This window comes from Lepidothrix coronata, unplaced genomic scaffold (assembly GCF_001604755.1).
Source record: "Lepidothrix coronata isolate B3197 unplaced genomic scaffold, Lepidothrix_coronata-1.0 Scaffold102, whole genome shotgun sequence".
NCBI lineage: Eukaryota > Metazoa > Chordata > Aves > Passeriformes > Pipridae > Lepidothrix > Lepidothrix coronata.
The window spans coordinates 161,143-173,833 of NW_016690282.1; the positions used below are offsets into that span (position 1 = coordinate 161,143).

General features: G+C 48.6%; 1 protein-coding gene, 1 long non-coding RNA gene and 1 other non-coding gene across 3 annotated transcripts in view; 1 reads left to right on the forward strand and 2 right to left on the reverse strand.

Moving 5' to 3' along the window:
* MIEF1 (mitochondrial elongation factor 1) overlaps nucleotides 1-4,816 on the reverse strand; it is a 9,831-nt gene extending 5,015 nt beyond the window's left edge. Inside the window, exons 1-4 of the mRNA XM_017823443.1 lie at nucleotides 4,439-4,816; nucleotides 2,918-3,066; nucleotides 2,596-2,776; nucleotides 341-603 (exon numbers count right to left, since the gene is read on the reverse strand). Of these exons, the coding sequence (XP_017678932.1) occupies nucleotides 341-603; nucleotides 2,596-2,776; nucleotides 2,918-3,061 (588 nt within the window). The 5' untranslated portion in view covers nucleotides 3,062-3,066; nucleotides 4,439-4,816. The remainder of the gene's footprint in view (nucleotides 1-340; nucleotides 604-2,595; nucleotides 2,777-2,917; nucleotides 3,067-4,438) is intronic.
* Nucleotides 4,817-5,718: 902 nt separating this feature from the next.
* On the forward strand, nucleotides 5,719-11,948 carry LOC108501498. The gene is made up of 3 exons (XR_001876195.1): nucleotides 5,719-7,165; nucleotides 7,243-7,428; nucleotides 8,503-11,948. It is a non-coding gene; the product is annotated as an uncharacterized LOC108501498 (long non-coding RNA).
* Nucleotides 9,564-9,635, reverse strand: TRNAC-GCA. The gene has a single exon. It is a non-coding gene; the product is annotated as a tRNA-Cys (tRNA).
* Nucleotides 11,949-12,691: the final 743 nt, after the last annotated feature.

The following is a 12,691-nucleotide window of genomic DNA, read 5'->3' on the forward strand; positions in this document are numbered from 1 at the left end:
ATAAGATACAGAGAGAAAACAGAGGTCTACCAGAGAAACACCAAGAAAAACACAGCTAAAAGGAGAGACAGAAGAGAAGGAAAGAAGTGGTGAGAAATAAAACAGCAAAACCAGCAAAGAGCAAAGGCTTCGCAGACAACACCAGAGCAGCCTGGTCATGCCGGTTCAAACAGCACTGCAGAAATCAACACTTGGCTCCACAGTGGGAAAGGCGACCTTATTCAGGGGCCTTATTACTGAGAAATGCTATGCTGAGCCAGCACTGCCGACTGGGAAGCCTGAAATGCTCCTGCTTAGTCAGCCTTCTGAATAAGGACCCAGCACAGGGCCTAGGAATTACCTGCAGGTCATCGTAGAGGCTGCCGCTGAGGTACATGTCCCGCAGGGGCATGTCCGGCAGCTTGGCACGGAGGAAGCTGCGCAGCTCCGCACAGATATCCACGGCTGCCTGCTTGGCCCGAGCCTGCTCATCCGCTGGGATAGCCACCTTCCTCCGGTAATAGGCAAAGAGCTTTTCTTGCAGAGACAGACGAAGGCGGGACTTTTTCAGCTCCAGTTGACTCCTCCTGGCAGATGGCTTGGGCTTTGTAGGTTGAAAGAAGTCTGCAAGACAGAAGGAAAACTGTTGATCATCTGCAGTATTTCACTGTGAAGTGTTTCGCAGAGGGAAATCTGCAGCGTGGAAGTGCAGCCTCCTAGGTCTCAAAAAGCTCTCAGAGGACACTTTGCATGCTTTACACAGGTACCAGTCAAAAGGGAGGTGCTGAGAAACTTCAAAAGATAGTACTATGAGCATCAAAACAGATAAAACAAATTACTAAATTTGGAATTTCACCAGAATAAGATTAATATTGTGCACAAGGAAGTAATTTTAATGGCCACGTGGGCAGCATCTCAGCTCAATTTCAAAAATTCAGTGCTATTACCAGTTCAGAAGCTTTTAACATGATGCCAAACCAGTGGACAAAACACTCTTGAACAACCATCATGATTTCTTTAAGTTTTTAAAATTGTAAGAGACTATCACAAATTACCAGCAAACCCCAGTCCTGACAGGGTATCAGATCAGAGAAGAGCATGCCACCTGGAAATGAAATAGTTGTTGGGAGTCTGATCAGCACAGCTATCAGGATGAGCTGACAGATCTTGGGGCCATCCCAGCTCAGGCAATCATAGCTCCAATGAAAACCTCCCTCAAACCTTCAATGGCTGAAGAATCAAGAGCCTACTCTGAGGCACAGTACAGCTACACAAGGCTTTACGCTGCCATCTGAGTTATTAAGCAACATCTGACCTGCACAGAGGCTCTAAGACCCTTTTTTTCTGACTGCTTTCCCAAGGAAATAAGACAATGCTTTCTATCTGTCTTTCAGATTTCTCTCAGTATGGACCAAGAGTTTCAGAAGTTATCCATGAGAGTTAAGGAAGAGTTGCGGATCTAAGAGGTCTTTGGAAGGACTGTGGTACTTAAAGGGTGCAGAAGAAAACCTCCAAGTCAGTGGCCCCACTAAGGCAACCAGCTGTTGCAGATTCATTTGGCCATGGGTGTTTGGCCACACAGCACAAGTGGAATGCTGACTAAGCTGAACACAGACCCATCTCGCCCAACCTCAACAGCTGCTGCCTCTTGTCCCACTGAGTTCTTTTGGAAAGATTTGAGCTTTCCTGTGAAAAGGAAATAGCCCACAAAACCACAGGAAAATGGATTTCATTGCCTGAAAAAAATTATTTTTCAATAAGGAATTTTCCTTTACTTGTAATTTAAGAATGAAGACACCACCATCAATGTTTTTATTCCTCAATGCTTTGGGGACTCCAGTCAAATTATCTAGACCTCACTTAACACAGTTATTTAATGTTTCCTCAGCAGAAAATCTATTACTATTTTGAAGCTGACTTGCTCACAGAGAATCTGAAAATCAAGCTAAAAGCTAGATTCTGATTTTTAGTTTAAATCTCCAAGTGTAAATCTTTTGAAGTGACCAGGGATAGAAAGTAAAACTGGTAAGAAAAACCAACCAAATATATAACAAACACTGTTGGACTCTAAATGACTTATTATTCCACTCAGAAAGAAGACTTTTTATAGCCTGATGAAGACCAACTCAGTGATGAGCAGCAGTAAACAGGGAAATGCCATTACAGAAGTTATTTGAAAGATGGTAGAGATAATATATGAAATACTCTTATAAATTGCTAGTACATTCACAATGGGAATATTTCCCCCTTAAAAAGAAACAAACAAACTGGAATGGCCCAAAGAAAGGCAACAAAGAGCTTTAAAGGAATGGAATGGCTTTTTATCAGCAAAGACTGAACAGATCAGTATTCAGATTCAAAAATTAAAACCAGAGAGAGAGTAAAGCTTAACAACATGAAGTCATGAGAGAAATGAAGAATGCAAATAAATGATTATTATTCACTAGTTGCTAATGTGACTCCTGATTCCTGAAGTTACCAGAGGAGCTGCTTCAAAGAAAAGTGTCAAAATCCTGGGACAGACAGAATATTTTCTTTCCTGCATTCCTTTAAACAAATACAGGATTTATGGGCCTGGATGGTTCTGTACTGCAGGAGTATGACCGTGCTCCGTACCTGCATCAGCAGCTGAAGGATCAGTGGGAAGAGTCTGCAGGGAGCGGCTGAGGCTGGTCTTCATGTCCTGGGTCAGCAAGCGTGAGGAGGAGCCCAGCCAGTTTGGCTCTTCCCAGCTTCTCTTTCCCGACTGGCTCAAGCGAGTGGGGCTGCTGGGAGCGCTGATTGCCCGGTCGTACATCTAAACCAACATTACCAGGAACAGTTTGAGTCTTTAAGGGCCCAGCACCTGCATTTTACCCCGTACCGTGTCTTTTTATTTCCCACTCCTTCCTCCCAGTGCCCCGTGCTCCGGCCCCAGCGCGCTGCCCTGCCCACTCACCCGCTTGACGGCCAGCGTGGCGATGCCCAGCATGGCTGCTCCGCCCACGCCCAGCACCAGCCGGGCGTTGGACAGCACGAAGTCGATGGCTGTGCCGATCCCGTTGTCATCCTTTTTCCCTTTGCGCTGCCCAGCGCCTGCCATTTTACCTGGAGGGAGCAGGAACGTTAAACAGATGGGTCAAAACACGCAATCCTGACAGTTCACTCCCTTCTCCCCCACCTCACACCCACGGCTCTTGGGGTCTCAGCACAGAGCCATAGGAAGAGACCACCTAACCCTGCAGCCTCTTTAATCATGTTCCCTCAAGGAGTTGCTTGTTCCCAGTCATGCCAGGACAGTAGTGACCAAGCCCTGCAATGACAGCATTTCTTTGCTTCCAGCAACATTTATTACCTGAAGGAAAACATTCAAATTTGATATGGGGTTTCTAATCATTGAAGCAGGTTTAATAAAAGAATGTAGGGCTTAATTCCACAATATTTTGTAATAAAATCCTGCATATTATGGAGAACTCTATGACCATTCTGGTATTTTCCTTCTAGATTGGGCTTCTCAACCAAAGCATGGCCAATTTATTTACTAATTTTCTGAGTGTAATTTTGCTCACAGACAGGGAGATACAGGGATGGTTACCTGCTTGTCTGTAACAAATCAGAATCTTCCCAAGAGCTGACAGATGGTCTCACATTAATTTCTGGATAATGGCTGATCTCAGATACTTCAAAAACACCCAAGAAACAACAATAGAGACCAGAATGCACCATAAAGGGAACAATTCCCTTGCTTTCACTGGACATTTATTCCTGCCCTTACGGCTGGTGGGTTTTGACTCTCAGACAAACAATGTATAACATTAACACTAATATTTTCTTACACGTGTACTTTTGTATTCTTTGATTCCCATTTCACCTAACCTTGAGATTTAATTAAAGAGTCTCTCCAGCCAACATAGCCTCAAGCTGCGACAAGGAAGGTTCAGGCTGGACATCAGGAGAAACTTCTTCACAGAAAGGGTGATCAGACATTGGAACAGGCTGCCCAGGGAGGTGGCAGAATCACCGTCCCTGGAGGTATTTAAGGAAGGACTGGATGTGGCACTGACTGCCTTGGTCTAGTTGATGTAGTGGTGTTCAGTCGTTTGTTGGACTTGATAGTCTCAGAGGTCTTTTCCAGCCTAACTGATTCTGTAAAACCCACCTTGGCACCACTGTACCTGTAGGTGGATCCCCAGTGAATCTACATGAAAACAACCAGGAAACTCTTCCAACATGACTTGAGGTCTATATTCTGAGTCAGTTCCAAAGGTTCTCAGCCTGACTGCTTGCCTGACTTGAGTGGTTTAAAACTGCCCCTTGTTTTTTCTAAATCCAAGCTACAATCACAGGAGGAATGTTCTTGCCTGGATGAATCAGGAATACAGTCACTTGTGATGGCCAGGCAGAAAAGATAATGCACCTTCACAAAGCTCGCTGTAACAGCAGCATGAAGAACACAGTGATATAATCGTAAATGACCTACCTGTGACCTAATGCATTTGTGAAAAGAACAGGAGAGCCCTCCTGGTGTGCCTGTGGAAGCGCCTTCCAGACTTCTTCAAGACAGTGGTGTGCAGTGAGTGTTAATCATCTCTTCTGCTTGGCGAGGTTGTTTTGGAAAGAAGAGGTAAGTAAGTGGGGCCAGTGGGAGCTGCTACAGGGAATCTCTACACCAGGCCGCCGAGCCCGCTCTGCAGGAACGCCTGCCCCTTCTCCAGCTGCCTCTCCTTGTCCTCCGGGCGCTGCAGCCCCTGGTTGCGGCGGAACTCGCGGCGGACGGTGGCCAGGTAGAAGTCGCGGTCGGTGTAGCGCAGGGCGCGGCCGCGGCGCAGCAGGGCCCGGTACAGCCCCAGCACCGCCCCGCGGGACCACGCGGCCATCGGGGCAACCGTGCGGCGCGGGCGGGCGACCTGCGGAGGAAGGACCGAGGAGGGATCCCAGTCGGCTCTTCCCTTCCCCCGAGAGGCACCGGCCGCCGCCTCCCGCTTCGTGCCAGGCCCCGGGAAGGGCCGGGGCCGCCTCCCTAACGACGCCGCGGTAACGGGCTCGCCGAGGGGTCCACTCGCAGCATCTGGTCTCGGCCGGGGGAGGCGGGCGGCGGCGCCGCAATCACCGAGCGGGCCCGAGCCCCGGGCGGGGGTCGCTCCGGTGCCTCCCGGCGCCGCTCTCGGGGTCACCCGGCAGCGCGGCCCTTCCGCTTCCGGGGCCGCGGCCCCGCGAGCGCCAATCGCAGCGCGAGCCCCGCGGGGGCCGGGCCGCCCGTGCCGCGCGGCGCTGTCGCCCCCTGGCGGCGGGGAGGGAACTGCGGGCGGGGGGCACCCGCGGCCAGCGCTGCCCGCGCCGCTCCCGCCGGGAAGGGGCCGCTGGCAGCACGGGCTCCCCGGAATGTCGGCCCGGCCGGTTCCCGTGTCCGGGGCAGCCGGAGCATCAAGAAGGTTTTCCTTTTGTCGTTCTGGCTGAGACGCGCCTGAATGCCATCAAATGTTCATGTGAGAAAGGGGAGCGCTGGTCGCGCCGCAGCGAGTGACACCCACAGCACAGAGCACCAGGGCTGAGCGTGCCGGCTGCCAGGGGAGCGCAGGGTGAGAAGATTCCTTTGGTGCTCCAGGGTCACAGAACCACAGAATCAGTTAGGCTGGAAAAGACCTCTGAGACCATCGAGTCCAACCCATGACCAAACAACACCATGTCAACTAGACCATGGCACTCAATGCCACATCCGGGCTTTCCTTAAACACCTCCAGGGATGGTGACTCCACCGCCTCCCTGAGCAGCCCATTCCATATGTCTGATCACCCTTTCTGTGAAGAAATTTCTCCTGATGTCCAGCGTAAACCTCCCCTGGCAGAGAGCAGGGTTAATGCTGTGTGTCTCAAGGTACCCCTGACTACCCTGATGCTTTCTAGAGAATAATTTATCTAATTCAAGCTCCTTATCTTTATCTCCAAGGAACCCCAAGGCCTAGCCTGGAAGTCTCAAGAGCTCTAGGAGAAGAGCAGTAGCTGGCAGCCTCTCTGGGGTCTGCCTGAACTAATAGAAGGAGCCTCCTGAAGCCAGAACCTTTGCCCCCTCTGTCTGGGTGCAAATCTCCCTTTTCCGTTCTCATATTTTCTACTATATGCCTACTCTGAGGCATGTATATATTCCTCCTTAGCTGTCTCCTCCTCCCCAGGTCCTACCAAATTATAAAACATTACCACATATACCATGCCTCCCCTGGGAGAGAGGGTGAGAGAAAGAGCAAACCGTGTGTGACAGAGGAGAGCCACATCACTTCACACACTTCTCAGCGACACCAGATATGACAGTGATAGAACTGAACAAGAAGAAAACCAGAATCTCTGGACTGGCTCACTCTGTGCCAATCTCCTCTTGTTCATTTCCTTTCTGAGATAAACAACACCAATCATTTTGATCTCTCTTTGTGAGCAAATTTGCCATGCCCCTAATCAGCTCTTTCTGAGAAAGGCTTACTTGAACTGCAGACAGTATTCCCAGAGAGGCCACGCTAGTGATTTACATAATAGCATTATCATATTTTCCATATTATTCTCCCCTTCTTCATTCTGCATGCTAATATTTTGTGTGTGCTTTTTTTTAACCTGCAGCTACTCACAGAATCAGGGGTTGTGTGACATCCAGATTCTTTTTTGAGTTGCTAGAGAACATCTGGAGCTTTGTAATTCTTACACACAATTTGTTTTTTCTGACTTTGCACGTGCCCAGTTAAACCTTGGCAAACGTGTGGTGTTGCCCATTTGCCACATTTGCATTTTACTCAGTCCTTTCTGATCTCCTCAAGAGTAAATAGCTTTGAGTCATTCTTCAAAAATGTTTGGTATATTGCTCATCTTTGTTTCCAGATCATCAGTTCATATACTGGGCATTCCAGGACCTCAGAGGCAGCGTTCATATTCCCTACCCTTAACCTGCTGCCAGAATGAAAATCAATCTTTGAACTTTCCTCCCAGCTTCTTGCCTCCTCCTTGGGTTGTTAATCCACAGAAATACTTCACTCAACACAACAGGGTTCTGTCACCTCTGGGCAGGTGTGCTGATGAGTCCAGTCTCCAAAACTCTCAAGTATGGATCAAAACTGGAGCAGCTCCATGTGGCAACCCCCTGATGTACTACAAATGGGATCTGCTGGATCAGGCTGCTCAATGATGGACTTCCCTTGCTGCCCTGCAGCCAAGGACTGTGGGCCTCCGTAAGTGCCCCCTCCCCAGCCTGGCCCCCTTGGCTTGTGCTTATTCTGGTGTTTTTCTCCGTTCTTTTCCCCCTCAGGCTGTCTGCCAGCTCCCGGGCCCCTTGCCAGCAGCTGCATGCGCGTGTTGTGAACTACTCCACCCACACAAAACTGCCCCAGCCCCTCCATGGAGGTCACTCTCTGTGCCCACTGCCCGATGTGGACTCCCCACGCCTACACTGAACGAGTGTTCAACCTGCCCCTCCTGCCTTGTAAGGAGGAGGGTGAGTGCAACAGCAGAGCAGCACATGACCAACGCCATCCCAGCTGCTGTGAGAGCGCCAGACCTCTGGTGACAGGGTGGGCGTTGTAAACTTGAACTATGCCTTGAGACAATGAAGCAACATCCCCACTTTCTCCAGTGTTTCCCAACCTAGTCAGCTCCTCTGCTGACCCACTACATGCAGCTGTGCCAGTGGGGACACACCCAGCACCCCCAAAACTTGTGCTGCCCCGATGGGATACTGGCCCTAGCGCCCCATTGCCTCCAGAACCCTGTTGCTTGGTGGCTTCTTTGCCCATGGACTCACTGGGAATGGGGTTCCCCCTGTGATTCCAGCCTGTGTCCCTGTAAGAAAGGGAATTTACTTGCCCCAGTGGGGCACAGTGCAGAGAGGGGGGGGCACACCTCCACTGTGCTCCTGGAGAACAGTAACGACCTTTGTTTCCCCAAATGACTGAGTTTGTGAAATATCAAAGGCAGCATGTGTGACAGGGCACAGTAACCCATGCTGGTACTTGGGATAAAGCTAAGACATTCCCCCAGACCCTGCCTCCTTGGAAGTCTCCAGAGTTGCCACTCCTCTGACAGTCTTCTCATGATTGCAGCCAGTCCTGCCACTCAAGCAGCCACTGCCACAGGCTTTAATGTCCACCAAAAGCAGCAAATGGATGGCCCCGAGCCTGGTTTGCAGCCTCTGCTTGTGGGAGTCAAGTGCCATGCCCAGGGCTTCCCATCACCCATTTTGCAAGGGCAGGACCATTACCAGCTAGGGAGACATCCCTGTGGTGCCTGCCACCTCCCTTGGCAGCAGAGAGGTGAATGTGACCCTCAGAGCTGCAAATGGCATCTTGGAGGGGCTCTGCGGGGATGGAAAACAAACTGTGCTTGGAAACAGAAGGGTGGCCTCCTAGAGGAGACTGAAAACAGTTCTAAGATGCGAGAGGGAAAATGCGTAGTGACCCACCAATGCCATCTAAACTTGGGCTTAATATCCTTAATATCTTTTAGTAAGTGGACCTTGCAGGAGGCCTTTTGGCAGTCTCACCCTGTTCAACAGTTTTCTCTTTCATTGCAGCCCTATTTCTTCACTTTTCTCGAGAAATCGCAAGGATTAATGACATTTGGGCTCCTGCTCTCCAGCTGCAAGAAGCCAGGAGGGGCAGAGGGCCAAGGGTGGCCACATGGCTTCATTTCCTGAACCCCCAGCAGCTTTGATGCTGAGTGCATGTGGAAAGGAAGATGGATGGTGAGGGAGGAGAGACTGCTGGTACGCAGCCACCTTTCAAGGAGCATTCCTGATTTACAGCCGAGACCCAGATTTTAGTACAGACAGTAACTATCCACCCTGGGGAGCCATGCTCATGGTATGTTTTAGAGAGGGCAAAGAAGGGAGAAGTCCTAGCCTTCCTGCAGCTGAAGTGGGTCTTTTCAGCTCCCCAGATTCCAGCCCTGCAGCCCAAGGTGCTCGAACACTGCCAGCAGCAAGTGGTCTGTGTGATGCAGAGCTGCTGCCCCTGCAAGGGGCTGCACAAAGTCACTGAGGAGGCTCAGTTTTATTACCCAACAAATTGAAATTGCTGCTGTGGTATTATTACTACTGGTCTGTGCCCACCTTCATTCTTACCACAGCTCATGTTTCTTCAACCAAATTTCCCCATGGCTGGGTTTGTTGGGGATTTTTCTCGTTACCCCCAACTAATAAAATTCCAACCCCATTTTTCACTTTGCACCAGCTGCATGCTGCAGGAGATTTACAGAGCCATTCAGAGACCCTGCTTTTGAGAGTGCTGTTATCCTCACAATTCTGTGTCACTCCGACAGCCTCGTGGGCCTTCTACAGTGTGTCTGCAGAGATCAGAGAGCTTGCAGCTGGTGGTACCACCTCGGGCTTTCTTGTGCTCCTTCACATGCTGCAATGAGGTTCTCCCAGTATGAACATGGGACTTTGGTTTGTGTAAGGTGTTATCTGGACTCCCAGTATCACATGGGGTTTGGTCCCGTTTCACAGATTATTCTGAGCTGGAAGGGATCTGCATCCAACTCTTAAGGGAATGGCCTGTACAGGGATTGAACACATGACCTTGGTGTTATTGGCACCTCACTCTAACCAACTGAGCTAATCTCAGGTAGCAAAGAAGGGGGCACCTGGATTTGAGCCAGGGACCTCTTGATCTGCAGTCAAATGCTCTACCACTGAGCTATACCCCCCCTTTGTACAGACCTACAACCTGAGAAGGGCACAGCTACTATATCCTGCTGATCCTCTTCTTTTTCCAGGTAAAGGCACCTATTGCACATCTTATCTCGTTAAGTCACGGGTCCTTAGACAGATTTATTTCTGCCCCATTTTGGAAAATCTACCTGGTTTTGGTTTTGCAGTAGTCTGATATTTCATTTCTGGGTAACAGTTTGAGTCAAATGCTTTAAAAACACTGTGAAGCAAACAGAAATGTGTAGATGTTTTCTACCTTCTTTTATTTTTGTGTGTGTGCCTGGTTCTTAGTAAGTGTCTGAGGGGGAAAAAAAAAAAAAGATATGACTGATGATTTGTTGCTCTTTCTTTGGAAAAGGTCCAGACTATAGAACAGGGCTAAAATGCCAGGAAAGAGTTTGCTGCATAGAGGCAGGCTTATATTATTTGATTTCTTACATTCCCTGGGTAACATATTTTCTTTAATTTGAGATCCTGGAGAAGTCATTTTAGATCTTTATTCAACACAGCTTATTTGCTCTTCTTCTCAGTTTTCCTTATTTTTAGAAAGGTGAAGCATGTTCCCAAATTAAATCGTTTCTGGGATGGACCTCAGCCAAGAGGATCCATGGTTCAAGCCGTAAGGCACAGGAAAAATAAGAGTAAAACAATGGAGTTTTATATTGTGTTTCGTTTGGCAGGGTGAGGAGAGATATGGCCTTGAAAGATTTGCAGTCTTACATAGCTATAGTATATTTCAAAAGACAGTAAGAACTACTTTCACTTCTCACTTTGCTTAAAAAAAATAAGCACACCCAGAAATGCTAGAAATGTGGGATTGCCAGATTCTCCTTAGTTCCGAGAAAAGGTTTGTGTTTGGGGATCTCGGAGATGCTTACAGTAACATCCCAAATATTAGCTGAAGTGGGCTGATCCTCTACCCTTTTGCTGATGTGCTTGTCCCTGCTGCAGCTACCAAGGCAGAGCTTGCAGCAGCCTGGCCCCAAGCCAGGCTCCTCTCCCTAGCGTCCATGGATTATATTCCTTATGTCAGCCTCTCATTTCAGTGACCCAGAGATCCTTCTCCAGATGGGACAGTTTTGCACAGCTCCTCTGAGGTTGTTTTGCAGTGACAGAGCAAAGCTCTGCAAAGCTTTCTCCCAGGTGAAAGTTTGACACACGGTGCCCGTGAGCCACAAGAAAATGTGCCACTGCCAGGGAGCAAGAACGTGCCTCCCTTCTGCCATGGCTGTGGCCAAATCCCCTCTGTCACAGTGCTCTGGAAAGCAGGGCAGCCAGTGCCTGCAGCTGCGGGCATGTGAGCATGAAGCCATTTGCTGGTGACGCTCTCTGGGGCTGGGATGACTCTCCCTGGCTGCTCCACGGGCTGCCTGCCAGCCAGCTGAGACCTCACTGCTCCCCCAGCTGAGCCACTAAAGCAGCAAGATTTAAAAACATAATATAAAACTGGACTAATAATTAAAAATTAACTGTCCCTGCTAAACAGCATATTAAAATGTATCCTTACACAGGGAACAAATGTCTCCGAGCAACAAAAGCAAACAACCAGCAAGCCAGGGTCTGGTATCTCCTTTCCAGCTTTCTGAAAGGGTAAGTTTATATTGAAGTCACTTTTTTTCCAAGCACCCTGGTGTTTGGAAACAGCTCGTCAATTCCCATACCAGCTAACCTGCTGCAGGCATCGACTGAGAGTCAGCTGGAGCCAGACTCTCCAGGAGCCAGGGATGGAGAGTCCGCCGCAGCCTCGGTTCCCATCAAGCAGTGTCGCATGGTGCCCATGATGAGCACCACAAATCTCTGAACAATGGTGAGAGCTTCAGGGGAACAACTTATTTCCAAGGCAGGTCACGCCAGAGCTCCTCCATGATCCATCGCCCCATCTGACATCTGTTGGTGCACTGCAATTCTGCAAAACACAGGATTTACGTAGCGTTGGATGGTTTGCACGCTCCTGGTTCAATTTGGTGCTTAAGGCTCCATATCCATATCTAGGATGCATCTAGATCCCTTTTGGTATGTTGAAGGACCCTCTGAGAGATGGTATATAGGGCTGGTGGTGGAGCCACATGCTCCCTGCACTCTGCAGACCATCAGCACTGCTCCTGCAAATTAGGGTCTCCACAGCAGACTGTTTGCCCAAGAGTCAACCCTTCTCTCAAAGACTCCTGCAGCAAAAGCTTGTGCTTTCTGGGGAAAAAAGTCCTGGGTTCAGTCAATGCCTTCTTTTAAAACCTTGCAAGAAATGAAAGAAATGCCATTTAGGTTACTTCTTAAAATAATATAAATGTCAGTGAAGATTTTGTGTTGGAGGCAATTAAAATAACGTGGGAGAACCTTTGACCTAGTCATGTCTCATTTCTTAAACTGTCTCACTAAACTGCCATTGGTCTATACTTTCCCTCTTGAAAAACTGAATTTCAGGCACGTTGGCCATTATCTATTTTTAGATTATTCCCTGTTCAGGCACAAAAATACAGTCATTGCTGTGAATGCTAAAAATTCTTAATAGAAAATTTTGTTAATTTTGGGTGGCATGTTTATTTCAGGCCCTTTCAGCAATGCTCAACACAAGCCACTAGTTTGGTAAGAGACCCTTCCACAAGAGGAGAATTGAAACATTAGGCTGACATGGAAGGCAGAAAGAAGAGGGGAATGCACTGGAGCTAATGTTTATGAAGAAACTAACCTATGATGTTTACAGTCACTATCTTAGAACCTGAAGTCTAAGACACTTAAAAGGTAAGAAATGAAATGGCAGTAGATGGCACATGAGCTTACAAAAGGCCTTTACCAAAGGCACTTTAGAGGCTGGATGTTTAGAAGGATTCAGAGCAGGATCAGGCTTTGATACCAAGTAATGGGAACAGCCAAAACTATGTTAGACAGGTTTAAAAATAAACTAAAACAAGGAGGTCATGTGCCAGAGAGGTATTTCTGCAATGGGGAGGTTTAATTTGGGGCTTCAGGATTTCCAGTGCTTTACTTAGAAAAAGGGAGGTATCCAAGGGAGCAAAGATGGTGTCAAAATACCATTTCATGAGCAGCTCTTCTG